Below are 27,877 nucleotides of genomic sequence, written 5' to 3' on the forward strand. Positions count from 1 at the left end.
TCACCATCCTCTGTTTTCGTTCCTTCCTGTTTTTTCACTCGGTTGTCATTTCCTCATTCCTGTCATGTACATCGCTCTCCATCCTGCCAGCTTGACCTCATCAGGTTACCTCTGGCAAGTTTTGAAGAAAATTGACTTGCTGCCTTCCTTCATTTGAGTCTTCACAACACCACAAATAAGGCATAACCAGCCACACTTCTCTTTATCAACATTATATTCAACTTTGAGCTTTACTAGCAGGAAAAACTGATTTGAGGCGTCAGCAGACTTTAAAATAAGAATGGCTTTTTATTTGGTGACTTTAATAGTAGGAGTCCATGATGCGCCTCATGCTCATGAACCTCATGTTGCTCCAGCCCATGTTCATAAAGTTCCTGTACTCTCCGGGCCTCATGTACATCATCCTGCCTCTGTAGTGGGGCTGCTCATACATCAGCCAGTGTCCGTCCATCACGTGACACGACATGCAGTTGGACATGCGGTAGCGGTCCATGATGTTGTCGCAGTCGTCCATCATCTCGTACATCTGGCCTCCGAAGTTTTCCCTCTCATAGATCCTCATCCTGTAGGAGCCGCGGTACTAGAAGATACCGATAATCAATAGTCAGTTAATCTCTGTACAGTGTTTGGCTGCGTGCCAGGAAGTGGCACCTAACCCTAAGTTGGCTACCAGTCGTGTAAATGTGTGTGTGTGCGTGCGTGCGCGTGAGGGTGTGCGTGTGTGTGCGTGTGTGTGCGTGCGTGTGTGTGGAGTATAACGGCGTAATTGTGTCTTTAGTGGCGGGTAAAGAATTAAATTTATATTAACAAGTGTTAAATAAAGTCAATTCATTTACTATTTTCCATAGCTAGTATGATTGGTTACCATGGAGATAATTTGTGCTGTTTTGTCACTTATTTCCATAGTTGTTATATGCTGTAATGCAACTGGTTTCTGTAGAGGCCATTGGAGCAATATTGGGATTGATTAGCATGGCGATTTTGTGAGCTATATTCATCTGGTTGACACTGGGACTATATAGTACTGGTAGCAGTGGTGAATATGTGCGCTGACTGGTTACCAGAGGTGTATGCACCCCATGTTTATCTACTTTTTATTAGTTCTCAAGTTTTATTTTTGTAGTCATATATGCGATTCACAGGCGCCACCTATTGGTGAAAGGGAACGGAGAGAAAAGCATGGCAAATAGCACGGTGGTTGATGGTATGGCTGCTTCCAACCAGTGCGAGAAGCTCGTTGTTGACCAATGTAAGTAGTTCTGTAAGTTATTTACCTGGTCCTGTTATCCCCTGTCTTTTTTCTTTTTAAGGAAATACAATAAGTTGTAAAATATAAGAAGTTTGATAATTACAATGCTAATTGTGCTCAATTAGCATGTCGTGTCATGCTAATTAGCATAATTAGCAATCTGTTGTTTTTAGGGTAGGGTTAGGGTTTGAGAGATAATTCTTCATTTGTTTTTTATTAACAATATATTTTAGCCATAAAATTCATATTTAATGTACCTGTATCTTCACTGTTAATTGACAGCATAATTGCTGAGTGTCATGAGGTGGGGTTGTTGGTGGTGAGGAGAGACGCTGAGACCCAGGTAATAGTGATGATGAATATATTTAATGATAAGATGCTCAAACAGTCCAACACAGGCAGCACGGCAGAGAGACAGGCACACAGCCAAATACCGGTAGCAACTGGTAAACAGGACTTAAACGAGAGCTAACGCTTTCCAGGACTTAACAGTTCTACTGGAGGCGAACACTAGACGTGAGACAAACGACAACGACAAACTTAGACAAGGATCCGACGAGGAACACAGACAACAGGTGGGTTTAAATACACACGGGGTAATTAAGGAAACGAGACACACCTGGGGATCAATCAACGGGGAGGACAGGACAGAGACTCACAGGGAAACAGGAAAACATAGAAAAACTCAAAATAAACACAGATCATGACACTGAGTCTCTATAGCAGCTCAGTTTGCAAAGCAACCTAGCTAGTTAATGTTGGTAGGTCTGTCTAATTTTTAAGAACAAGTTCATTTGAATATTCTGATTTAGCTAATATATGTCAGGAACTTTTGCTTTAAGAGTTTACTTGTTTTACATTGTTATTTATCTTGTATTTTAGGACCGCACATAACACTCAGCTATCAAACCACCATAAGAGAGATTTCAAGTCTGCCTGAATGGAGCTCTGATTGTAATCTTGAAAACTTTTCAATAAAGAAGACAAACTTCAGATTGTGTCCTGACTGACACCCACTACAGCGTACAGTGATTCAGTTCCTTCACGACAGGTTGTGTGGTGATGTAAAATGCAGTTACCATGGGGATCATGCGGCAGGACCTGATGCAGTCGCTCATTCCCATCGTGCTCATGTAGTCGGGATATTCTCCCCTTCTCATGAAGTACTGGTTGCCCATGTAGTTGGTGCGGTCGTAGACCATGAAGCAGCCTCTCTCCACCCTGCAGGAGTGACACCTGCTCAGGTAGGAGGACATGTCAGCGCAGTCGCTGCTGCAGTCATAGGAACGCCCCTGGAAGTTCCTGTCCTCGTAGAAGATGACCTAAGAAGAAAGAAGTTGAACAAAGGAAGTAAAGATGTGGGGTTTTTTTTTATACTTTGAGAACTTGCTGAGGTTGCTGAAATCAAGTTGTCAACACAGATTTACTGCAGGTTTGCTCTGAACATCTTGGTCTGTATTCATTTCATTTGTACTTTTATAACTAATGACACAAACCTGGCATTATGCTCAATCACGTTTCTTAGTACAGAGACGGCAATATTTCTTTCTTCTGCTCTGTCAGGTAGGAAACATTTATAGAGGACATTTAAAATAATTTTCCACTAATTAAAAGAAATTCATGACTCCAAACGTCCCTGTTAGCATTTTTTGTTTGACTTTGAAACTTGAAACACCTGCGGGGACTTACCCTGCTCATCATGTTCGTGTTTGTGGTGGACATGTTGTTGGCGTGGAGCTGGAGGAGGCTCAGTGCAATCATACCTGTGTGACTTCACAACCTTTATACACCTGAGCGACATCGATTGCTTTGTGTGTCAGAGTGCAGACTCAGCATGTGGTTGTGTGACCCACACAAAGCCTCTTTGAGGGGGTTAACAATGACGGTGGGAGGCCTTCGGCAGCGGCTTTCATCCACACCAGCAGTATCCTCTATGGCGAAACAGCTCACCCGCTTCCTACCTTCAAGTGGACGACTCACACTGAGAAAATTACAGAAAGAAGGTGAAGCTGTGATGACATCAGTAGTGAAAACTCTTACCTCGCACTGAGCACACAGACAGCAGAAATAATAAAGGCCAGAAGCACTGACAGCCTCCAAAGCACCGACATAATCTAATTTCAGTCAGGAACAACAAACTCAGATGCTGTAATCATCAACAGGAGCTTTATTGTAACCACTGCTGTATTCTCTGAACAGCAGAGTAAAAATCATGAAGACATTTGATTCAGGATGATAATTTAAATATACTATTCTCCTGAAGATGTTCTCGCTCTGATGGATCGTTGTTCATCGTCTCCGACAACCAAGTCCTCATCATCAGCTGTCCTGAGCTTACATTTAAGCCTTGTGTTGGGGGATTTGTTTTTTCTTTCATTTATTTTGATACCCTGACAACTTCCTTCATGGCCTTCAACATGACTCCTTTACAAAGTTGGGAGTGTAAACTGGGCTCCTTTATGACACTCTGGAGTCTCCTTCTTGTCTCCAAGAGAGCTTCCTTATGGTCTCCAGAGAGAACTTGCTCCTTTACACCGTCCGGAGATCTGCCTTTCATGAGTTCAGGATGAATTTCTCCTGTGATATCAGATCCTCGTCTACAGAGCAGCTAAATCTGAAACATAACGTGTCACTGTATCTCTTCTCTGAACATCCTGGCTCAAGCACACACGCGTGTTAAAGATATCCATTACTGTAATTTTGGGCGGAGAACCAGGGCTGACAATAGGTAACCTGAGGGCTCCATTGGACCAAATGTTTCTGCTCCTGCAGCCCCTCCCCCAACCACTACTCTGTACAATCTTACTCTTGTAGGGGCAACGTCATCAGAGAGGTTGGATAACTTAGTTAGTTTTATTCTGGATGTTCCTCCCAGTGATTTTTCTCTCCATCTCTTGACAGCTTCAGCCTCGGGCAGCAAGTGTCTCAGGTGTGCTGTTACCTGCCCAGGTGTGCTCATTCGCTTGGATGGCAGCTCGAGCAGGTAGGTCCACTTTGTCTCCCTGTAGCACACCAAATGTCTTTGATGGGACTGAAGTTCATGTTGTTATAATTCAGACTAAAGGAAAAGAAAACTGGACTATTTCTGTCAGATGGGTGCAGTTAATCCCATGTTGAACAGTCCGTTTTTAAAATTAAATTTAGATGTTTGCAATTATCTTAAATGACTTCTGCTGAAGTAACGGAGTTTGCGTTGAATCGATTTTGCAGGTTTTTATTCTGTGCAGCTTCTTTGTGTCAGCAGAAAAAAAATAAATGATTTTCTGAAAACTAATTTATCGAGTTTGTGTGTTTGGGTTGAAATGATGTTTTATTTTGAAAAATATAAATGAAAAAAGCTGCAAGAAGGCCAGTCTTAGGTAGATTTAACTCATCCATTGCCATGCTGACTTCTCCATAAATAAACCAAGTGATAAAAGATCCACTATCCCAAAGAACTTGTGCATGTAATGACATGACGCACACGGAGTGCCGGGGCTTAACACGCTGTCAGATTCGCTGAAAATCATTGTTTGCTTTGAGCTTCAGTTTGGTTTCAGGACACCAGAAAGAAAGATAAAAAATATTTTAAAATGTTTTTTTAAATGTTAAATGTTTCTCAACGGAAGATGAACATGTCAGGAATGAAAGTCGCAGTGAAGTTTGAATTGGTGAAATCTGAAAACATTAAGAATGAAGTTAAATAAACGCTGCCTCGTTGTGGTGTTACGTTTCATTTTACAGTTTTTAGTTGTCCTCTTTAAATTGGGTAAACGCATTTTAAATGGTTGCTCGCGTCATTTTAAAATCGTGGAAGATGCGTTGGTTTAAATGCGTCTTGTCCCGGTTTTCAAATTAAACTGGCAGATTTTTTGGGCATTTGTGTGTAATTTTTACATTTGCTGCAGTGAAACAACTAAATACATTTCACAGCTTAATGACTTTATACTAACTCTAATCTCCTTTTTTTCCACTCTGCACCACCTATAGCACAGAGACGGTGCAAATCTCAGTGAAGTTTCACCTGAATTCATAATTTTCTCTCAAACACCAGGAGAAATGGCAGGATAATTTCTTCATGCAACTTTTGAAATCTTCAACTGTTTGGTTTTCACCCCCCGCCCCAAACTCCTTGAAAACTGCGTATAAAAACACAGACATGACCCGACAACGTCTGGGAGCTGAAACATTAGTGGCATGAAAAGAAACAGGACCTTATCTCTGATGTTCCATCTTGTTTTAAAGCAGCCACACGACTCGTCCTCCGTCTCTGATCTCCAGCAGATCTTCTCGTTCTGTTTCATGAATATCAAAGTGATTTATTCCTCTGCGCTGCAGCCAACACTTTGCATCGTAACAGAAACCTCAAATATGCACCTAAATGCAGCGTTGTTACTTATGAAATTGCACGTGCTTATTATTGTACCTAAGACCCACTTTCTGCTCCACAGTTTTTACAAAATAATCGCACATTCCTCGTTAAATCTGTCTGCAGATTCCTGAGAGCTAAAAGGAAAACCATGTTTTATTGACGTTTAGTTCAGAGGATTCCTCGGGCTAATATCTGAAGAGTAAAATTAGACCTGAGCTGTCTGTCAGAATAAAATCCCAATTATCTGCAGAGACACGTTCCCTCAGCTCTATAGATGTTTCATTTTTTTTGATTTCCTTCTATTTTTTATTGTCCCTAAGCCATGTTTTTAGCTTTTTTGTTGTTGTTTTAACGTTGATCCTGGGTGAAAGTTTGCAGCTAGAAAATCTGAGTTTCCTGAAATGGAAATAAGTCAGATTTTAATAACAACAGACTCAGACTTGCTTGTCTGATCGTGATGATCAGATGCTTAACTCTCGATCTGTCTGAGTTTTGTGTTTTTCTCGTAAAACGTTGTGATTCATCTATCGCTCTTACCAAAACCCAGTTATTTTTACTGAGGTTACGTACGAAGATGTAAGTTTAAAAACATCCCAGTTTGGGTCTGCTCCCGTCAGTTCTCTTTCTGGTTGCTTTGGTCGGATCTTTCTTGAACGTGATCCGCTTTTTGAATTCAGTGTATTTTCTCTTCCCTTTATTCTGTCTTTTGGAAGTCATAAAGTTAATAACATTGTTAGAAAAACAACCAATCAGACTTTGCTGTCCAGGAATGAGCCATTCAGACTTGCTGCTACCGATGGTATCAGAGCTGTTCATCACTGCAGATCAACATTTTTATCTCTGTAGAGAATAAAAATAAACATCCTGGTTGGTCAGACCTGCAGTGTTTCCGATCCAGCAGGTTTTTGTTGTGTTGTTCATCAGGGGTCCAGAGAAATGTGCATGCAAATGGTGAGATGATCTTAGAGTATCTTTTTCATTGAGGTGCAGAAACAGTGGGTGGGATCCCAACCGAAGAACAGGGACTGAAAGCTTCTTCTGAGTGTGTGAGAGACGAACGACTTCTTAACAGAGCAATTTTAACAAACGACATTCATTCATCCATCCATCATCTAAATCCACCTGTCCTGAAGGGCTGCTGGGGTGTTTACACCTTGGACAGGTCACAAGTTCACCAATGTTGACAGAATACTTTTAAATTGCAATTAAAACAAATCTAAAAGTGAATCCTGTTCATATTAAAGAAATCAGTTCAAATAAAAATGTCCTGTTTACATTATATTGATTTAAAAGCCTGGTGCTTAAATGTTCTGAACAATCAGGTTGTTGTAGATTTTTATTAACTTTTCCTATGTTTTTAATATAAAGGTCCATAGCTTATTTGAGCCAGACCTTAAATCTGCTGTGTAACGATTAAAGAGTTGAGATTTTAGTTCTGAGCTGCAGACGGAGTCAACAAGAACATCGCAGTGGCTGAGGATAGATTTACTGCAGCAAAAAGATCCACATGCCACATACTTGGAGATGCTGGTTCAGCTGGTGCGCTGTCCTCCATTTCCAGTGAATCTGTTGTGTGTGTGTGTGTCTGTGTGTGTGTGTGTGTTGCTGCAGTGTTACAGCAGGAAATGCTGTACAGTTCAGTCAGTTTTTGGAGAGGCCCAAACATTCCAGTTAAAGTTCACCAGTCCCTTCAGGGCGCACGGTTCACTGCTGAATAAACACGTTTCTATCATCCAGATTCCTGCAGCTGGGCTCCAGCTCTCAGAACGTTTCTCCCATCGAACCACAAGAACCGAGTTGGAGTTCAGCTTCAGCCAGAGAAATAAACATGTTTCATTATTAGGAGTGGCTGAACCACATCGTGTTGTGGTCTGTGGGTTGTAACTGCTTTGGTTGTTGCAATTATCTCTTGGCTGGGTTCAGACGCTGTACGGTTTCTATAAAGCTTCAGTTCAGGGTTATGTATTGCTCTGTACTTTTATTTTTAGTTTATTTTACTTGGCTGTTCCACTGGCTCTCGTCTGTCTGGGTTTATTGGGGCTTTGAATTGAAATAAGCTGCACTGCCTCAAAGTTTGTATTCTAAAATTTAGATAACAGTTGTCCGAAGGTAGAAACACATTTACATTTACGCCTCATAAACATTCACCAAATCCTCCTCAGCAGTTTCTTAATGTGAAATTTTACACCTTAAAAACTGATACAGACCCACATATAGCGGACTAGTTAAAACACAAGGTGAGCCTCTGGTTTTTATTGTGTTGTTGACTTTTGGTTAATTAAAAAAAGAAAATAACAAAATCAAGTGCAATTAAATGTTTAATCAGACATACAACAATAAATGTCTGGTGGTTTCAAAATGCTGTGATTACTGACGATGTTGCAGTTATTAAAATTAAAATGTTTCCTGTCAAACAGTGTCTAAAGAGAGACTCAGTGAGTCCTAACACGCTTCCTGTGGTTTGTGACCAGTTTATGAGACAGAACGTCATCTGTGCAAATATCACTGTAAGCATTTCTAGACTTCAAAGTCAAATGAAATATTAAAGATTTAAATTTACTCAACATTTAAATGTGAGATTGGAGTCAAAAATTACAAACTTTGCAAATGCTTAATTATAAGTATAATGTTGATTATACCTTTCCAAGCTGTACAGTTTGCGTGTCGCGGTAACAAATTTTACTGGAAGATAAATATTGCCATTTTGAGACCATTTTCAAGTAATGTAATTGTAATGACATAATAATGCGAGAATACACTCTCAAAGATGACTAACTTTAAATTCTAATAAACATCTAACACTAGAACTGGAAGACATTTTAAATTTCCAAAACAAATAGACAAAACAACAGAAGCAACAAATGAATTAATTATGAAATCTCTGTAAACAAAAAAGACTGAAGACTTTGTCATCCCATTTTTGGTAGAAAGAGAGCGACAAAAAAAAAATTGGTTAAATCAGTCAAGTGGAAATTATTGAGATTGTTTTAATTTATTATGGCGATTAATTGATTTATTGCGACAGGCCTAAAAGTTTGTTTCTTGTTCGTTCAGTGAGATTTTATCTAGCACACAACGCCGTAGGAGACAGTAAATGATACAATTATGACTTTAATTATTGTAGTCGTTGGGGTTCTGTGTGTGGTCCATGCTTTTACATTCCTTCCTAGAGGGATTTTGTTTAATTTTGTTTAATCCATTGTGAAGTTGCATGCAATCCTGGTTTACAATCATCTACACATTGAGATAAATGTGCTTTTTCTCCACCAACAGAATAAGAATCATCTGCAGTCCACCAGAAACTAGAATCCACCAGATGTCTCAACATGATCCTCATCTTTGTTCTTGGTGAGTTTTTCTCATCACATCCCTGACTGAAGAAATGTTCTCAATGGTCTCTTCATGGAGGAGGAACTAAATTAAAGTGAAACTCCAGTGGAATCGATTAACCTGTGGGAGTTTGGGAAGGTTGTCTACTTGAAGCCACTGACTTCACTCTGAACTTCTCCATCCTGCTGAGTTCCTCCAATAAAGGTAGAGAAAATTACCCAGAAGGAAAGGAATCCAGAATCTCAAGCAGGATGTTCCTGAATATTTAGAGAACCGAACAGCAAGATGAGACAGAAGATCTGTTCCGGCCGGTACTGGGTCTTTTCTAAAGATATTTGGAGTCGGAAACACTTCTAGAGTCTTTGGAGCAGAAGCTGATGTTCTCTTCCAAAACAAGAAACAAGACAGCAAGCTCTGAGTTCCTCATGAAACAATGGATTCACTCACTGTGGCTCATCTGTCCCTGCAGTTTGTCTCCCGGCGGTAAAACCCCAGGACCTCCAGGACCAGTGCCCTGGCGGCTCCTGTCACCCCCAGCTCGGTGACCTGATGGTGGGACGGGGAACGCAGCTCTCAGCTTCATCCACCTGCGGCGTGGACGGACCCCAGAACTACTGCATCGTTGGATACCTTGAGGTTAGAGGCAGCACCCGCACACACACACAGGGGATCTGTGAAACAGACGATAAAGATGTTTCCATTGGCTGAAGCTCAAGCTGTTTCTGTGGGTTATCTTGTGCTACCATTTGTTTATGCTGAGGCAATAATGTGTGACGATATGTGGGACTGTGCAGGTTTTGTGGATTTGAATAAGCTGCTGCTGAACTCATTTTTTTCTCCCCCCATTCTCTGACTTTCATACCGAAACAAGTCTTGATTTGTCACTTTACATTCTGACACCCTTCAGCCTGAGGAACTTTTCCAACTCCTCTCCCCATTAATGCATTTTCCTTTCTCCTCTTCTCTCATGGCTTAGGTTGGAAATACTTAGTGCTGTAAAAAGGAGATGGGCCAACAACTCTAGCCTCCAGGCTCGTCCATAAATCAGACACCCGTCAGTGTCACGTCTTTACACCTATAGCCTCTTTATGTTGCTCGTTAGACACAAACCCCAACCTTTCAGCACGTATTAGTAAACCACTGATTATTGATTAGGATGAATGACTCATTTAAAATTATTATTGATTCATCAGGGGGAGAAAAAGTGTTTCACGTGTGACTCCCGACTGCCGTTTAGTCCCCAAAGCAACCCACAGAGCCATCGTATCGAGAACGTCGTCACAACGTTTGACTCCGACAGACGACTGAAGTGGTGGCAGTCTGAGAACGGTGAGCTGGAAACCGTCCCGTCACGGCGCGTCATTATTAATGACAGAATAAAACGTAAGAAGCTTTCTGTTGTTTGCAGGAGTTCATCAAGTCAGCATCCAGTTGGACCTGGAGACTGTCTTCCAGTTCAGCCACCTGGTCCTCACCTTCAAGGTAAACAGCTAAAGACACTCACTTATAATGTTCTTCTCCTGCCAGGCTGCTAAGTCAGATGATTTTTAAAATGTGCTTTCACACGTAGGAGACACCTCCGCTGAACTGAATGAACAGTTTTATCTGAAAAAATGTTTGTTCTGATAAGAGCTGAGAAGGTGATGTGAAGAGGGGAGAGATTAGTCTTTTCGTTCAGATTAGTATCACCCTGCTGGATTATCAACAGCAATATAAGAAGCAGGACTGCAGAGGCGTGAGGTCGGGTGGGACTGGCGTACCCAGGGTAGCTGAGATTTGAGATGTCGGCCTTATTGCTAACCACTGACGCTGCTCCACTGATTCTGATGCTGAACGTAGATCCAGCTAACTCAGTCAGTTTTAAATCTGGAGGTTAATTCCTACAAAGAACAGGCCATGAACAAGAACAGGCTTTTTCATCCTTAACTTTATCCTCTGGTCAGACAATGCGATGTTCTTCTTAAGAACATCGGAAACGTCCGACTTAAAGATGGACGTGGTTCAGTCGGCAGCGCTGCATGAGCCCCTGGGTCTGATTTGCTTGATAGGATGTGAATATCTCCCGTCTGTCTTCCTGCAGAGCTTCAGGCCTGCAGCCATGCTGGTGGAGCGTTCGAAGGATTTTGGACGGAGCTGGAAAGTTTTTCGCTACTTTGCAGACGATTGTTCCCTTCATTTTCCTTCAGTTCCTGCTGAACCTGCCAGCTTCATTGACGACGTTGTCTGTGACAGCAGATACTCTGGACCAGAACCGTCCACAGGTGGAGAGGTAGGTACCACGTTTAAACACACATCCACCAACCTATTTGCTCCGTTCATGGAATAAAAAAAACATTCAGGTACAAACTTGTAATGTGGGAAGAAATGTCTCTGCTTGGACAAGAGTATTTTTTAGTTTGACGCTATTGTTTTTGGTTTTGAATGTTAACGTAGACTCTTGTCCTTTCAATGGTGCAAACCTTGAATGTGACTTTTTCGCCCATCAACACAAATCAAGCCAAGATAGTTTAATTTTTATCACATATTTTCAGCAGCAAGCCATTTCCAAGTTCATTACAGGATTAGAAGGAAAATAAAACAAGGGAAAACCATCACACTGCAGTGGCAAGCAACGACAAGTTGAAAAACAGACTTCAGTTTATAATGTTTTAGTTGACATTAATCAAAAGGCAGCTCTAAACAAGCAGGCTTTGAATCTGTCTCTGCATATTTGTGGTACCAGCCGATAACTCTGGCTTTACACTCAGCAGCCATTTTTGTCTGAGAGCATCCTGTTTGAAATCTCGCAATGGTGAGATACTGTTGATCGGTTTCTAGGTGTCATCTTGGTCTCATGCTGTCAAAATATGAACAGCGTGATAATAAAGATTGTTTTACACCAATAGATCTTTTTTGTTAATTCAGGAATCAAACACCTCTTGTGAATTTAGCCACTAACTGAACCTCAGGTTGTGCAAAAACTAACGAGACATTGAACAATTTAGACATTCAAATTTTTAGAAAAGTTCACATTAAGTCCATCTGTAAAAGTTTGTGCATTTTAGGTTCAGCCTGAAATTTCACTCGAAAGCCACATATCCCGTGTTTTTTGTGAGCACTAAATATTCTGGCACTAAATATTCTGGCACATATGACATAATGCAGGAAAAATGTGTCTGATTTAATATCAGAGAGTACAAACTGTGTTTTTTATACAGTGTGTGTAAATAACTGAGGAAAGTATTGATTGACATTTAGATAAATCTGTAACCTGGTATGTTTGTCCACCAGGTGGTGCTAAAAGCTCTGGATCCTGTCTTTGAAATAGATGACCCATATGCTCCGAACATTCAAGGTGAGACGATGGAAAAGGTTGTTGTTGTTGTTTTTTTTTCCCAAAAGGTACTTTTAATCTGACAAACGGTCCTCACTGGAACACATATTCCAATTTATTAAGTATAACTTTTCATATATTCGCTTATACATGTCTTAATTATCCTCAGAGCTCATCACCTTGACGAATATCCGCGTGAACTTCACCCGTCTCTTCACGCTCGGTGACACGCTGCTGGCTCGCAGACGCAGAAATCCTCAGGAGAAATATTACTACTCACTTTACAGCATGGTGGTTCAGGGAAGCTGCTTCTGTAACGGACACGCCAGCCGCTGTGTCCCTGTGGACGGAGGACGTGGAGATGTCTTCACCCAGCCCGGCATGGTACACACCGAAACTTTGACATTAAATTTGTTTATCTTCAGTTTAAATTGTTTTGCTGTTGTCTATTCCTTTTTTTCTTCTTCTTCTTCCAGGTTCACGGTCGATGTGTCTGTGAGCACAGCACAGCTGGGGAGAACTGTGAGAGATGTCAGCCGTTCCACAATGACTCCCCCTGGAAGCCTGGAGGACAAACTACACCCAACATCTGCAGGAGTACATTTTTATTAATTTCCTCTTTTGTTTCCGCACAAATGAATCAGCTATCATTTTATTCTGGATTAAAAACAGACATACAGATTGTTTGTGCTTCTAAACCTTCACATTTATGATGCCTGAGTTGTTTCAGGTTTCTCCTCCATGTCTGTGACCTTGTTTGTCTCTCTTTTAGGGTGTAACTGTCACGGTCACTCAGACTCGTGTCACTTTGATGCTGCTCGCTACGAAGAGACCGGAGGTGCAAGTGGCGGCGTGTGTGACGACTGCCGCCATGACAGGACGGGGCCTCAGTGCGAGCGCTGTCGACCTTTAATGTATCAGGACCCGCAGAGGGCGCTGGAGGACCCCCACGCCTGCATACGTATGCTTCATCACGTGCAACTTATTCATACTCGCTGCTTTTACAGTGCAGCATCAAACCAGGCGATGCAGGTGGGAGTGATGGTTCTGATGCTTCACTTCAGTGGAAATAAAAGCTGCTATTGCAGCTTTTTAAACAATCAGTAATGGTTATGGCTTGCACTTTCTGGTTCTTCTATCTAAGTGGGCCCCCAGGGATCAGTGCAAAGTTGATACGTTCCCCTGCTACCTGTCCTCAGGATCAAATTAATAACTCATCCATTTGAATAAAGATTATTGGAGGATGGAGGCATCTAAAACAGGGTGCCCAAGTTCAGGCCTAAAACGCTGCTGTCCTGCAGTTTTTAAATGCATCCGTTTTCCAACACACCTGAACAAAATGCCTGAACTCCCTCATCAGCATTCAGTCACTGAACTCTGCAGACGCCTGGTGATGATACCATTTGATTCAGGTATTTCGGAGAAAAGATGTATGGAGTTGGACAGCTCTGATATTGATTTGAGATGATGACCAATGATCATCATTGTCAGATTTTTACTTTTCAAATTGGTGTTTCATGAATGAGTCAAACTCGGTTTTTCTCTCTGGTTTGAGTTCTGAGTCTCAGATGTCTCACAGGTCAGAGATCACTGATGTTTCTGTAGCTTCCAGCAGCATGGCGTCAGGACGTATGCTGCGTCTGAGCATCATGGAGTGACGTTCTTGTTGCAGCGTGTGACTGCGACCCCGCCGGCTCCCACAGCGGCGGCTTGTGTGATGCTTCAAGCGGTCGGTGTTTCTGTAAGGAAAACGTGGAGGGTCAACGCTGCGATCGCTGCAAACATGGCTTCTTCGATTTGAGATCGGACAACCCGGCTGGGTGTGAAGGTACCAGTGCACCTGTTTTTACCTCCATTCAGGTCTTTATTCATATTTTATCAAGTAAGAATAATCATTTCAAAGCTATACTTGTCAGATCAATATAATCATAGGAGCAGATTCAGATTCAGTTCCATTTTAGTTTGTGGGCGGTGCCAGAAAGGTGGTTCGCCCAGGACGCCAAACAGGCTAGGACCGCCTCTGCTGGGAGCTGGTTCTTTAAATTGTCAATAAAACTTCTTTAATCTCTCCAGGATTGTGGTTTCCAATCCGCACATTGTTTGTAACATGCCGTAACATGTCGATGTGCCCTCGGGCAAGACGCATAACCTTCGGTTGCCCTACCAACCTTCCAACCTTCGGTTGCCTACCAACCTTCCAACCTTCGGTTGCCTACCAACCTGTGGTATCATGTAAGGTGCTTTGAGTGGTCAGCATTGCTAGAAAAGTGTGATATAAATCCAGCCCACTTACTATTTACTATTTATTTTAACCCAGAAAAGGATTATTTTAGTTTATTAGTAATATCAGAAATTGTTCAGTACCCACTATTTAGATCAATATTATACAACCCAGAAATGGAATCAGAATTAGAATCACTACGAACTTGGAATCCAGAAATACTTAACAGGAACAGTCACTGCTTAGTTTATATTACTTTTAACCCAGAAAAGGATTTAGAACAAACTTAGAATTGTGAAGTATTCACTTTAACCCAGAAAAAGAATTAGATCAGTCACTCTTTAGCTTATTTTGTCAGAAACTGTAGAGTATTCACTATTTAGAAGTGGAATTAGATACTTAGCAACCCTGAACAGGAGCACTTAGTTTACATACTTTAGAACAATGTTAGATTAGTTTTCTTTCCTCTTTTTTCTTTCCTTTGGTTTGTTATTTTGTTTGTATTTCCTTTTAACTCATGTAAAGCACTTTTACATGCCTTGTTGCTGAAAATGTGCTATATAAATAAAATTACCTTACCTTACCTTTATCTTAGCATATGGTAATATTGTTAGTGTTTCGGTGACATGAGGAGGTCAGGTTACATTATAGATGCTCATATAGTTGAGCAACAACTATTTTTTAACCATTTAAGATAGCAGATAGGCCAGATGAGACAACATCCTGCTGTTTGTGCTACTTCTGTGCAGCTTCGATCTGACTTTATGCTGTTTTCAGTCTGCAGGTGCCATGGTTTGGGAAGTGTTGGACCATGTGATCCGCTTACAGGGAGCTGTAGATGTGAGTCAATGGCCACCGGGCCGCTGTGTGATCATTGTGTGGTAGGTTAAAGTTTGTAAAACAGAGATCAGTAGAACAGATCCTCTGTATTAAGTCATGTTTTGAGGTTTAATGGTTTTGTTTCCAGGCAGGTTTCTGGGGTTTGGGAAACTCTGTGTTCAAATGTTCACCCTGTGACTGTGATGTTGGCGGAGCCAGCAGCAACATGTAGGAGCTTTCTTCTTTTACTTTTGACTCTGTATGTTCAAGTGATTTAATGCTTTCATAAAACTGAATCCAGTCACTAGTTGTCATCTGAATAACAAGATGTGACCCACTCTGAGGGAGTTGAATCTACTCTCAAAGAATATAAAGTATAAAGTTTGTGATGTACTTTGGGTTTGTTCAGGTGTTCTCCAGAGGACGGACAGTGTTCCTGTTTACCCAACATGGTGGGCCGGCGCTGCTCTGATCCTGCACCTGGTTACTTCCTGCCTTCGCTCATCTACTTCCTGTATGAGGCGGAGCTCGCTGCACAGCTGACAGGAGGAACTTCCTCCCCTTCTCCTCCTGGTCCTCTCCCTGCCTTTCCCTCTTCCTCTCCACTGGTGTGTATCATCACTGAATGGAAAACTATCTGGTTCAGTTAAGCCATCAGAACCAGGGACTGATTTTTAGCATCTGGATCTGAATCCGAGCCAGATGCTAAAAATCCCAAACCAAACATTAAGTTATCTTGACACTGATCCTGCTAAGGAGTCCAAACCTCAGTGATCCATTGAACTCAGACAGAACAGTGTTGTTACGGAGGAATATTTTACCATGGCAACGACACAGCTGCTAGCTGTTAGCCTTGTAGCTATGCAGTCCTGGGTTCAAATCCCAGCTAACATCTCTCTGTGTGGTTGTTTATCTTGTGTGTTCAGTGTCTTAACCTGCCTCCAGAGACCATGCAAGGTTTGGTGGGTAAGGATGTATGGATGGGTTAAACCTTTAGTAGAAACCACCCCTCCTGTCTCCAAATATTTCCTCAGAAAGCTGCTTAAATGTTTAAATTTACTCACCAGCCCTGTCTTAACATCTTAATGTGTTTAAAATCCTGTTTACAAAGACTCTCTCTCTCTGTCTTTGTGTTTTTAGGTGAATCCCGGCCTTTTGCCTCCATGTGAGCAGTATTTCAGAAGACAGGGCTATCACTTCCAGCTCTCCAATGGAAAAGTGATTTTGATCCGGAGGCCTCGTCATCTCGCCCGTCGGAGGAGACGGGTACGGCTTTGGTTTATTTCCTGTTTGTCTCTGAAATAGGACTGAACGTGATTCTTTCATTGGTTTCCCCTGTTTTCTGTTGGTCCTGCAGCAGAACACCAGCCCTCCGAACCAGGGGCCCCTGCAGATCCTTCCCCACCAGGGTTCACCTGAGCAGTCAGGAACTGGTCTGGGATTGGTCAGAGTGACAGAGGGGGCGGGGCTTAGATTCACCGTGGACAACCTGCCAACATCGATGGAGTACCAGCTGGTGATCCGCTATGAATCTGAGGCGAGGAGAACTTCAGGGTCTTGTTTATGAACTCTTAAAAATAGTCAGCTTTACAGATTTTATTTATTTATTTTTATTTCAATATATGACAAAAAAAAACAAAAAAACAGACATAACCATGATCAATGTGAGACATTGATCTTGAGTTTTTCCATTCAGATGTCAACTCTGTAACATCAAAAAAATAATTATTGCTCACATTTTGAAGCGAGAAATGAGGCATCGTGTTGGAGTTTAATCCAGGACGTTTTTCTCCCCGGATTAAACTCCGGTCATCTCCCTCTGCAGTCTGACTCCGATTGGGTGGCGAGAGTGAACGTCATCACGCTGTCACCGGGCGACGGAGGCTGCAGTGACGACCCTCCAACAGGAAGTCTGACACTGATCCTCCCCAGAAGCTCCAGGTGAGTCAGTCTTCATGAGCGACAGGTAATTCACCTTGGAAGTCCACTTGACTCTTCTGCTGACCACTTTCTGCAGAGCGTTACATTAAAACGTAGCAAAGTGAAAACAGTTGCTCCAGTTTAACGTCCTCCACAGCGACTGGCTGACTCCGCTGAGTGTTTCTCTTCAGGTCTTTTATGATTTTTCCCCCAAAAAAGTGATGCAGTGTCTCTGAAGCAACTCAGTTTTTACTTTGGGATGACAAAAGTACAGAAAAATGTGATTGTTAAAGAATAATTTTTACAGCAATTGACCACATTTCTTTTAAATTTTATTAGCCAAACTTGGCTCAGACCAGTAGAAACCAGTTAAATAGAACTTGTCTGGTAACACAAAGCAGACAAAAGCAAATCTAATAGGAATACATGAGAATCGTAATATCATTAATTATGCATTGGTGACTCATCGAGAAAGTCATAAATGATCCCAAAACAACATCAGATAAAGTTCGTGATTCAACAATAAGAAGAAACTGGGCCAAAATAGGAGAGTTCCTGACCTAAACGGACACAAAATCCCATCTAAGATTCACCAAAAAACATCTTAATAAACTCCAAGACTCTAGCAAAAATATTCTGTAGACTGTTCTGGCACTTGTAAGTAGATGACCTTAGTTTGAACATGGCAGAAACTTTATTGTTGATTGTAGCACACATATAAAAGTGATGTGAGCGCTGCATTGCTTCTCAGCCTGTTATCTCATTTCCTTGGTGTCCACTAGGTGCCATACTTTCTAACACAAGATAACTTTTATGAATATGACATCAACCGTTTGCCATGACATTTTATCTACTGCTGTTTTTATGTTACACGCTTGTTTTTTTCCCAGATTAGGTATTCTGGATTCCCGAGTGTGTCTGAACGCCAGAGGTCGATACTCCGTGGAGATTTTCTTTGACAGGCAGCAGAGATCAGACAACGCTCCTCTGCTGGTCGACTCGGTGAGGAAGTCATGATCTAAAAACTCATTTCTGCACAGCTAGAGGGAAGTATTTAAAGAGTCGCTTTAGGAACAGCAAAGTCTGAGCATAAAGGATTAAAGTAGCTGCAGCATTGATAAATAAAGTGGTGTAGAAATATGGAAAACAATCAAAACTTTTCAGTAACCGTAAGCTAAAGTAATAAGAGCAATAAGATTTTTTTTTTATTTTCTAAAACCTTAAGGTTGTTAACTTTGGTTCCCACTCTGGTTCCTGAAAAGTCTGAATGTTTTAAATAGAAAAAGAACAGGAATCCTGTAAACCAGGCCTAATGAGACCAAAGAGAATAGTCATCACATTATTTTATTATTACCCAGATCATCTTCACCTCAAAGGTAAAAAAGAAAACAAGCCTGTTTGATTCAAATGAAGCTCGGTGTTGTTTTTTCTGTCAACTTTTTTTTTAAATTTTTTTTTTTTTTTAGATGGGACTGGTTCAGAGTTTCTATTCAGTCCAAGAAGACTTCTGTTCCCAGAGTGACTTCGACTCTTTCAGTCACTCTCGCTGCGTCGGATTGGACGTGTATCTCGGTTCTCAGGAGTCACTTCCAAAAATCTGCGAAGGACTGATCAAGAGTCTGTCAGCGCGCATCCACAACGGAGCTGTGGGTGAGCTGTTTACTGCAAACCCCCAGGCAATTATAAATGTTTTAATAACATAAACATTAATCAGACCTCTACAGGAGATCCTTCCTGTCCACAGCCATCAGCCACGACAATAACGATGTTGATTGCTGTAACTTAAAAATTAGTTACAGTAATATTGTTTTTTTTTTGTTTTTTTTATTGAATTGTAGAAAACATCCAATCAAACCGGTCCAAGGTCCACCTTTCTGCACTACAGTCACAATTTACACAAATGTATTTATGGGTTTTACTGCCACCTGCTGGAAGTTCTGGGTCCAGTTTCTCACTGTGTCAAAGTGCAGGTTCAGATAAAAAGCTTTATAATCTCAAATGAAGAACTCAACCTTGTGGTCTGTAGATTATCTTCATCGTCATAAACTGCTGGTTCTTTGTAGAAACTACTTATTCTCTTGCTGCCTGAATTTATTTACAATCGGATGATAAAATAAGGTTTGTTACAGACAATAAATATAAACGTAATATGCCTAATTTACAAATTGAATGTCTCCAAAATTTTATGTGGTCAAGTTTTAGCACTAATGTGTCTCTGGAAGCAGCTGACGTCTGTCAGACACAGTCTCACCTGAACCTGGCTTGATGTTGTGTGCTTCCTGGTTTCAGCCTGCAGGTGTAACGTCATCGGTTCTCTTGGATCGAGGTGCAGTATGCTGGGCGGGTCATGTGAATGTAAGCCCAGCGTGATCGGACGTTGCTGTGACACTTGCGCACCTCTGACCTTTGGGTTTGGACCTGAAGGCTGTAAACGTAAGAAGAAAGTTCTTCATCAGTCAGAGCCCTGCCGTAGGAGCGCTTCGTCTTACAGCGAATCCTTCACGCTGTTGCAGGATGCGAGTGCGACTCTCAAGGCTCTCTGTCGGAGGCGTGCGATCTGAGCGGAGGTCAGTGTGCGTGTCGCCCCCGGGTATCGGGTCGACGCTGCGATCGATGCGAGTCTGGATTCTGGGGGTTCCCGCTGTGTCAGCCCTGTGAGTGCAACGGCCTGTCGGAAACCTGCGATGGGCGGACCGGAGAGTGTGTGGACTGCAGGGAGCACAGCAGTGGGCCGCATTGTGACAGGTCGGACTGAAGGTTCTGGATCCGATTACAGAATATTCAGCCTTTCTTTTATTAAACTCGTTTCGTCAGCTATTTTATCCCCTCAGGTAAGATCACCTCACTTCTTGATGGTGTCATGTGGTTCTGACCCACCTATGTGTGGCTGCTGTAGGTGTGTGGAGGGTTACTACGGTAACCCGGTATCCAGGCAACCCTGTCAGCCCTGCCTGTGCCCTGATATCCTGAGCAGCGGACGGTTCTTTGCCTCTTCCTGTCGATACAATCCGCAGTCCGTCAGTGTGAGCTGCTCCTGCAGGGAGGGGCACGCAGGTAGGAGCTGTCTGTGCGGATCACCTGGTCTGCAGGTGTGTAGCCAAAGCTTAGTTGCTATTAGTTTGCTGTTAAAATCCAGGGAATCAGAAGTAAGCATAGGAGCAGAGATTTTTCTTGAACTGAATGAAATAGAAAGTTAAATTCTCATAAAAACTCCCAGACCCCACGATGAAAAAATAAATCAAATATTAAAGTCCACCTGACCGCTGACCGATCCTCTGACCTTCGACCTCTCAGGTGAACGATGTGACCGGTGCAGTCCGGGTTTCTATGGCGACCTGAGGTTGCCAGGTGCCGCCTGCAGAGCGTGCTCCTGCAACAACAACATCGACCCGGACGACAGCGACGCCTGCGACGGCACAACCGGAGAGTGTCTCCGCTGCCTTCACTACACGACAGGTCCGCAGTGCCAGTTCTGCAAGCCTGGTTACTATGGCAACGCCCTGCAACACAACTGTAAAGGTAAAGCGGCCAGTGAGGAAGGTGTCACATGGTTGCGACAGGTTCACATGGTCACAGATGAGTCACATGGTTGCTGGTATATGTACGGTGATGTTTCCCAGAATGCTCCTGTGACCGCCGGGGGACCAAGGCGACTCTATGTCCCCTAGAGAGCCCCTGCTTCTGCGACAGGAGGACAGGACAGTGCCCCTGCAGGACGGGGGTGGTGGGAGATCTCTGTGATGAATGCGAGGACGGGTTCTGGAACCTGGACGGAACGTCGGGCTGTCAGCCCTGCAGCTGCGACCCGGCTAACTCCGTCTCCAACGTCTGTGACAAGGTGAGAGGGGATCAGTTCTTCCTCAGGCTGACAATGAAGAGGTCAGAAGTCAGCCAGGGTCCATGCAGCAGCAGATGATTGTTTGAAAAGTCCACTGGCTGAAGTTGTGATGTGTCCAGGTGTCGGGACAGTGTCCCTGTCGTCCTGAGTTTGGAGGAAGACAGTGTGACAAATGTGGAGAAAACCATTTTGGGGATCCAAACCTGCAGTGCTTCTGTGAGTGAACCACTTAATCTGTCAGAGACTGTCTCCTGCTTTATTTAAATCACTTTGAGTCAATGACTTTATTCCTAAACTCAACCTCAATATTGTGTTTTTAAGTGAGGTTTCATGATGCCAAAATAACAATTTAACTAACTTTAGCTTCATGAGGGAAAATAACAACCATAAAAGGTGGCCTTGATGTTAATCTTCATTCGGATTTAGTCCAAATCTTTCTTTTCTGTAAATATTGGAACCATCAACGTTCAAACAAAGTAAGTAAACATTTTAGCAGCTGCATGACAAAGTCAGCTTACTGTCATCTTAAAACGTAGCCAGAATTCAGGAATTCCTTCTACAAATCAAACAAAATTGTTGTCAAACCTTTGTGGAGCAAAAATATTATTTTGTGCCACTATCATTTTACAGATATTAGTAAAAGTTTCCAGAGGTCATCAAATGTCAATCCACAGGAAGTGCTGGCTCCTTTAAGTCAGGACTCAAAATGGTGCTGTTTACTGCAGCTCCCCCAAAATGACAAAGATTGTTTTATGGCTGCAATCTTTTCATGCTTTGTCTATTTCATTCATTTAAGGCTTGTTTTGCCTAATTGCATCACTTCTTGTTCTTAGCTTGTGACTGTAACCTTGAGGGAACGCAGCGCCCGTCGTGTGACCCTGAAACCGGTGAGTGCATCTGTCGGACTGGTGTCAGCGGGATCCTCTGTGACGCGTGCGCTCCAGGCTACAGCTCAGAGTTTCCTGCCTGCGAGAAATGCCACGAATGCATGGTTCTGTGGACCGAAAACATCACTGACGTCCAGCGAGCTGCCCAAAGGATGAGGACCTTCATCCCTCTCCACGGCAACACCCAGCATCCCACTCACAGTCAGTACTGGCAGCGGATGCTGGAGATGCACTCCAGGCTGGACAGCGTAGGTAACATGACTGGTTTCTCTCTGCCAAAGATGGAGAAGGTAGAGAAACTCTACATGAAGATTAGGTGAGATCCATATTTTACATTTTGTTGAATCAAAGATAATCTGGCTCCTGGTCGTTAAAGGCAAATGTTTGCAGAAACCAATGATTTTGAAGGACTTCTCTTTGCAGGAAGCTGAAAGATGCTGTTGACACCAACATAATTCTGATCGACCCATCTGTCCTCCTTAACAATGAAATCAATAATATTAACGTGGAGTTTCAGAAGATGCTGAAAAACCTGAAGGATAAACTCACCAAGGATCCAAACAAGAAAGAAACTCAGCCAGTGGAAGGTGAGACATGAAGATTGGCTTTATCTGAACGCCAGAAACAAACTTTAGTTCAACCAATCAGAACACCTGTTTTTCTGACTTGATATCGAATTTACTGATTTAAAGCAAAACCTTAAAATATATATATTTTTTAATTTTAATAAGAAATAATCATCTCTGTTGCAGAGATGCTGCAGGAGATCCAGAAGCTTCACAAAACCTTCATGTCAGACGAAAAGCGGGTGAGAAACTCCATTAAAGCTGTGGAGGACTCCATGGACACCAGACAGGAGACTAAGCGCAAACTGAGCATGTGCAGCGGCAGAGCAGACCTGGCAACTCTGGAGAAGAAGGTCAAGGAGCTTAACGTGCGCCAACTCAACCAAAAGGTGCAGAATACTCTGCAGAAAGAAGTGATTTATCTAATGGAGAACCCTCTAGTGCTTATCAGTGGTATTACACTTGAATAAAGAAACTGAATGATCTTCTGTTTCCTCTGAGCAACTTGGTTTGGTCTGATCCAGATCTGCGGCCGACCGGATCCGGATGACTGCTCTGGATGTCCTGAAGGTCAGATCTGTGATGGAGCTGTTCCCGACGCCCAGAAAGCCTCTGAGATGGCCGAGAAAGTAAAAGAGCAACTCATCAAATTCCCATCCAACCTGGACGAGTCGAAGAAAAAGGCAAGCTTACGCTGGGAACACTGGGAGGGTTTCTCCACTGAGCTGGTTCCTGTGGGAATTTTATAATAAAATGACTTTTATTTGTGGCTCTATCTTAGTAAAACATTTTAATTAAAAAAGCATTCGATGCAGGTAAGTGCACATCATTTTATATTATTCCAGATGTAAACACAGAAGTTCAGGAGCAGTTTGAGCTCTTAAAGCAGAAACACTTGAATAAAACACTTGAAGACGAAGCCGCAGATCGACTGCAGGAAATCCTGAAGGAGACCGAAGACATGCAGAGACAATATTCTGAGAATATTTTAGGAATTTTATCAGAAACTATGAATTTTAAACAAAATGTGTGAATTTAGGTTGGTACTGCAGATGTTGTTGAAATGACATTTAACATTTTTTGGTTAAAAAAAGCATTAAGTCTAAGTGCATTGATTTATATTGTTCTAGTTATAGACATGGCTATTTGAAAACATTTTTTTAAGAATTTTTAAAACTGATTTCAATGCATTCTTGTAGCCAAGTCTTTCAGGAATCAGTGTTGTTCTACAAAATCCCAACTTGGTTGACTTGTGAGAAACTGGGCAGGAATATTACCCTGGACGGGAAAACTTGCCGTGTTGGGCTTGGGACCCGTTTAAAACTGCCTACAGTTCAAGTTTTTATTGACTTGCCCTAAAATTGAACAGTTTAACATCAGATTTACCCAGCAGCATTTTAATTGCTTGTTAGTCTCCAGGAGTGAAACACCCCAGTCCTCGTTAAAATGGTTACTTCCTCTGGAGCTGCAAAGACTTTCTGCCAAGACAAAAACAGTTTTTAGGATCCCCAGAACTGATAGAAACAGAAAAAGAAAAACTGATGGCGGGAAAGCTTGAGCGCCAAGCCAGAACTTTTACTAAGTCCAGTTAGAAAAGATACTTTGAAAAATCTGTTGCAGGTAAACGGTTGATGTAGACTAGTTAGTGAGTCTTCTCTGAGGATTGTTCTGTTTTAAGAGGTGTTTCTATTATTTTGACCGTTTAAGATCAGTGATGTCCAGCAAGTGGCTCAGGACGCCAAAGACCAGGCCCAAGACCTGCAGCGCCAGATCAGCGCCACCACCGAATCACTGGAGAGAGAGAAAAACCAAACCAGAGAGCTGCTCCAGAGAGTCAAACAGTATCTGATGGGTCAGTGTTCACAGGCGTAACGTCAGTTCTTTTAGGAGACCAAATTATCCAACCATTAAATGATCAGCTCTACGCCTACCGTCCTCTAAAAATGTACCAGAGTGATGCATCTTGCTGTGGGAAACATCTCTGCCTGTTTCCTTCCTGGCAGATGAAATGGTTCCTCCAGGTGACATTGAGAAAATGGCCAACGCTGTCCTGAGGATCCAGCTGCCGCGATCACCTGCTGAGATCCAGTCGATGATCAATGAGATCAGTAATCTTTTGAACGATGCCACCAAATTCCAGGAGGACCTGAAGAAGCTGCAGGATGAAGCCAAAACAGCTCAGGAGCTTCTGCAGAAAGCGACAGAAGCCAAGTTGGTGCCTGAAAACGAGATTATTTTCAGAAACCGTTTTTATTTATTTATTTTATTTTTTATTTTAACAGGGAGCAAACTAAAAACATCGACGTTAAAGACATCGTCAGTGACATTATTGCTGCAGACGCAGCTCAGAGCAAAGCCAACGACGACCTGGAGGTTGCAAATAAGGACAGAGACGACGCCGAAGACCTAATCCAAGAGGTGAGGCTCAAACTTTCCTTTTTTTTTTTTTTACAGTAATCGCCTCAGCCTGACTGGTACTGATGGTTTCTCTGCCATGTTTCAGGCGGGAAACAAACTGAACCGCATCGAGGATAAGCTGATGAACCAGCCTGTAGGTCTGCTGGAGGAGATTGAAGCTCTGAAAAATAAAACGGAGCAGAACAGAGAGATGGCCAAAGAGGCCAGAGAAACTGCTGAGTCAGCGTTGACCAACGCTTCTAATGACGCGGTAAAGTCTGAAAACTGTCAGCAGCTGCTGCTGCTGCTGGGTTTGACCAGATTTCTGAGACTTTTTCTCTCCCAACAGGAGCTGCAAGAAGTTCAGGAGCAGTTTGAGCTCTTAAAGCAGAAACACTTGAATAAAACACTTGAAGACGAAGCCGCAGATCGACTGCAGGAAATCCTGAAGGAGACCGAAGACATGCAGAGACAAATGGAGGACAGACTCCAACAGATAGAAGGTTATAACCATCAGACTAAGAGTTGTTGTGGGATTATTAATGCCCTGCACAGAATAGGAGCTTACAAATGCTACACTGAACAGGTTAGACGTAGAAAAAAAATCCTAAACACTAAAAGGAGTGTGAGGCTGTCTCGATGTTTGCTTTGGAAAAAGCTTCAGTGTGTTGATGGACTGGTGACCTGTCCAGGTGAACCCTGACCTGTGGATATCAGCACCAGGCCCCGGTGGACCTGATGTAAAATGTAGATTTACTTTTACTTGAAAAAACATTAGATTGAATATATTTTCCAACTCACAAGAGCAAAATTAGATCTTTTTGTTCTCACTTACCAAGGATGTTTCTTTTCTTTTTTTTCCTTTCTTAGTTTTCTACTAGTTTTTTTCTGGTAAATGTTGCTGATACAGAAGAAACAGAGTAGAAGAAATAGACCCAAGACACAATAACAGTTTATGTAATTTAGGCGAACGACAAAATTTCATCCTGAGCAGGACAGTGAGACGGTTCTTCCTCAAAAAAACAAAAGAGTTTTCTTCGTTCTGGCCCTTATCCTAATTCCTGCATGTGAGAAAAGGAAGCTGCTCCCTGCAGTCCGAATGACCCTGATGTTTTTCTGTTTGGGTTCTGAATGTTTGAATCTGGTTTCTGCGAGATGTTTTAGAGCTGAGTTGATGTTTCCTGTACGTTTGTTTCTGGCAGACTTGGAGCAGAAGATCCAGCTGCTGATCCAGACGAAGGAGGAAAAGGTAGTGGAGGTGGTCGAGCTGCTGCAGACGGTGGAGTCACTTCAAAAGGAAATCGCCTCTAAAGCTGAATATTACACCACATGTTCCTCATAAGTCCTGCAGGGTCCTGAAAATAAAGAAAAATGATGGTTTAAATTTTTTTATATCTATATCTGAAGTTAAAATTAATGCTCTTACATTTGGAATATGTGTTTTTTTATGTTAGAAACTTTTACAACTTAGCATGTGGCTTGAATTTGAACGAATGTATTTTATACATTAAATATTACGGCTTTGTAAAATACCTTGAGAGGACATTTGTTTTGAGAAATGAAAAAGCTCATTTGGACCAAACTGAATTGAATAATGGTGCATGTTTCTCAGTTTTTTGAGAAATAAAGTGAATTTAACTAACCCTCATATATTAGTGTAACTATTTGTGGCAGAAACGGTTTTCAGTCCTAATCAGTTTGGAAAAAGGCATCAATAGAGCTTCAGGAAAGATCTGTGACAAATCTTATTTTGTTTTAGTTTTGCCTCTTTTTTAAGTGTTTCATTTAATACACCATTTAAAAAAAACCCTTAGTGGTATGAAAGAAACTCTAATAGACAAAAAGACATTTTAATCTACTTTAGATGAAGTCTTTCCTGCATGAATGAAACATCTCTGGATGTCTGTTCAAAACTAGTTGATTTATTCAGTTTCTATCCACCAGGGGGTGCTGCTTTTCAGAGAAATTTGCGGAATGTTTCCTGCAGAAGCGTCATCTGTGTCAGAATGACCCATTCTCTGAATTTCGCTGACATTTTCAATATAGTTTTTAGAGTAACCCCACTACAACTCAAATCAAGGAAATGAACAACTGCTCAAACAAATCCAGATGTTTTAAACCCATCTGTGCATTTTTTATGGACAGCAAAATGGAATTGATCAGGAAACAAGAAAATACCAGACTGCTCCTTTGACACACCAATGTAAATATGCCCTGTATATGTTATTCTGCTCAATACATGTAATCCTAGATAGAGATGTTTCTAAATATTATAGCGTATGATGTGCATAGAGCACAAGAGAAAAACAAACTCAGGTCTGAGAACCAAGCAGCGCAGGATTGGGGAACATTGATTTAAATGATGAAGTTGTGAAATGGCATAATTATTAAACTCACAAAGTAAGAGAGAAACCTTCATGTTTTTATTTTTAAACATTCAAAACGGATAATTCTGCATTTTCAGGGCATCTGAAACAGACTCCAAGGAGACAAGGAAACCAGATGTAAGCACAGAAGTTAACACAGATCATTATCCCCACTATGTAGTTAAAATCCGATTGAAAGTAAACAAATCAACGATGCAAAGATTAAAAAAAAAGGACTGAAAATATGCAAAGTTATTAAGGTTTTAAAAGATTTCATGATTCTTTAAATCAGTTCCACAGCAGCCAATCAGCACTCAGCCTTTGTTTATAATATAACAGGAAGTTTACAGTAAACACCTGAAGGAGAGACGAAGGGAGAAAGAACCCCCAGCAGAACAACTCAGTGTGACTGCAGTGCTTTGTCACTGAGCATGTGGCAGCCTGCTGACATCACATACACACACACATACAAGCACTTTATATTTTTAACCAAGTTAGGACTTTATATGACTTTTTTAGTAACTCCCAATTGCACCAAGCACTTAGCAGGTCAGTATAGCCAGAATACACTCATAACTCTAACCCTCAACTTGCGCCCTGAAGCTACCTGTGGTTCTGCT

General features: G+C 41.9%; 2 protein-coding genes and 1 long non-coding RNA gene across 3 annotated transcripts; 1 reads left to right on the top strand and 2 right to left on the bottom strand.

Moving 5' to 3' along the window:
- Window positions 1-264: 264 nt before the first annotated feature.
- LOC106964977 (gamma-crystallin M3-like) lies at window positions 265-3,010 on the bottom strand. Its single transcript, XM_015060803.1, has 3 exons — window positions 2,939-3,010; window positions 2,329-2,571; window positions 265-580 (listed from the first exon to the last, which is right to left on the bottom strand). Exons 1-3 carry the CDS (start codon window positions 3,008-3,010, stop codon window positions 302-304), a joined length of 594 nt encoding a protein of 197 aa, XP_014916289.1. The 3' UTR covers window positions 265-301.
- A 705-nt stretch (window positions 3,011-3,715) lies between these two features.
- Window positions 3,716-26,533, top strand: lamb4 (laminin, beta 4). The gene is made up of 35 exons (XM_015060799.1): window positions 3,716-4,232; window positions 8,874-8,948; window positions 9,400-9,566; window positions 10,124-10,259; window positions 10,339-10,412; window positions 11,011-11,199; window positions 12,201-12,264; window positions 12,413-12,627; window positions 12,720-12,840; window positions 13,016-13,204; window positions 13,916-14,071; window positions 15,242-15,345; window positions 15,432-15,511; window positions 15,693-15,891; window positions 16,424-16,549; window positions 16,641-16,820; window positions 17,109-17,224; window positions 18,094-18,205; window positions 18,670-18,853; window positions 19,493-19,636; window positions 19,717-19,948; window positions 20,100-20,257; window positions 20,498-20,722; window positions 20,824-21,041; window positions 21,161-21,257; window positions 21,875-22,244; window positions 22,352-22,515; window positions 22,681-22,883; window positions 23,019-23,177; window positions 24,202-24,346; window positions 24,498-24,705; window positions 24,777-24,912; window positions 24,998-25,162; window positions 25,241-25,394; window positions 26,094-26,533. Exons 2-35 carry the CDS (start codon window positions 8,927-8,929, stop codon window positions 26,231-26,233), a joined length of 5,352 nt encoding a protein of 1,783 aa, XP_014916285.1. The 5' UTR covers window positions 3,716-4,232; window positions 8,874-8,926; the 3' UTR covers window positions 26,234-26,533.
- Window positions 10,390-21,707, bottom strand: LOC106964978 (uncharacterized). Its single transcript, XR_001428532.1, has 3 exons — window positions 21,602-21,707; window positions 10,858-10,863; window positions 10,390-10,400 (listed from the first exon to the last, which is right to left on the bottom strand). It is a non-coding gene; the product is annotated as an uncharacterized LOC106964978 (long non-coding RNA).
- Window positions 26,534-27,877: the final 1,344 nt, after the last annotated feature.

The sequence above is a fragment of the Poecilia latipinna genome, unplaced genomic scaffold, assembly GCF_001443285.1.
Source record: "Poecilia latipinna isolate Pla-1442-1.1 unplaced genomic scaffold, P_latipinna-1.0 Scaffold1744, whole genome shotgun sequence".
Lineage (NCBI taxonomy): Eukaryota > Metazoa > Chordata > Actinopteri > Cyprinodontiformes > Poeciliidae > Poecilia > Poecilia latipinna.

Coding starts and splice junctions, on each gene's coding strand:
- lamb4 (XM_015060799.1), top strand. CDS start 8,927: ATGATCCTCATCTTTGTTCTTG. Junction 21,042..21,160: donor TCTCCAACGTCTGTGACAAG/GTGAGAGGGGAT, acceptor TGATGTGTCCAG/GTGTCGGGACAGTGTCCCTG. Junction 21,258..21,874: donor TCCAAACCTGCAGTGCTTCT/GTGAGTGAACCA, acceptor TCTTGTTCTTAG/CTTGTGACTGTAACCTTGAG.
- LOC106964977 (XM_015060803.1), bottom strand. CDS start 3,010: ATGATTGCACTGAGCCTCCTCCAGCTCCACGCCAACAACATGTCCACC. Junction 2,572..2,938: donor ACACGAACATGATGAGCAGG/GTAAGTCCCCGC, acceptor CTTTCTTCTTAG/GTCATCTTCTACGAGGACAG. Junction 581..2,328: donor CCTGCCGCATGATCCCCATG/GTAACTGCATTT, acceptor GGTATCTTCTAG/TACCGCGGCTCCTACAGGAT.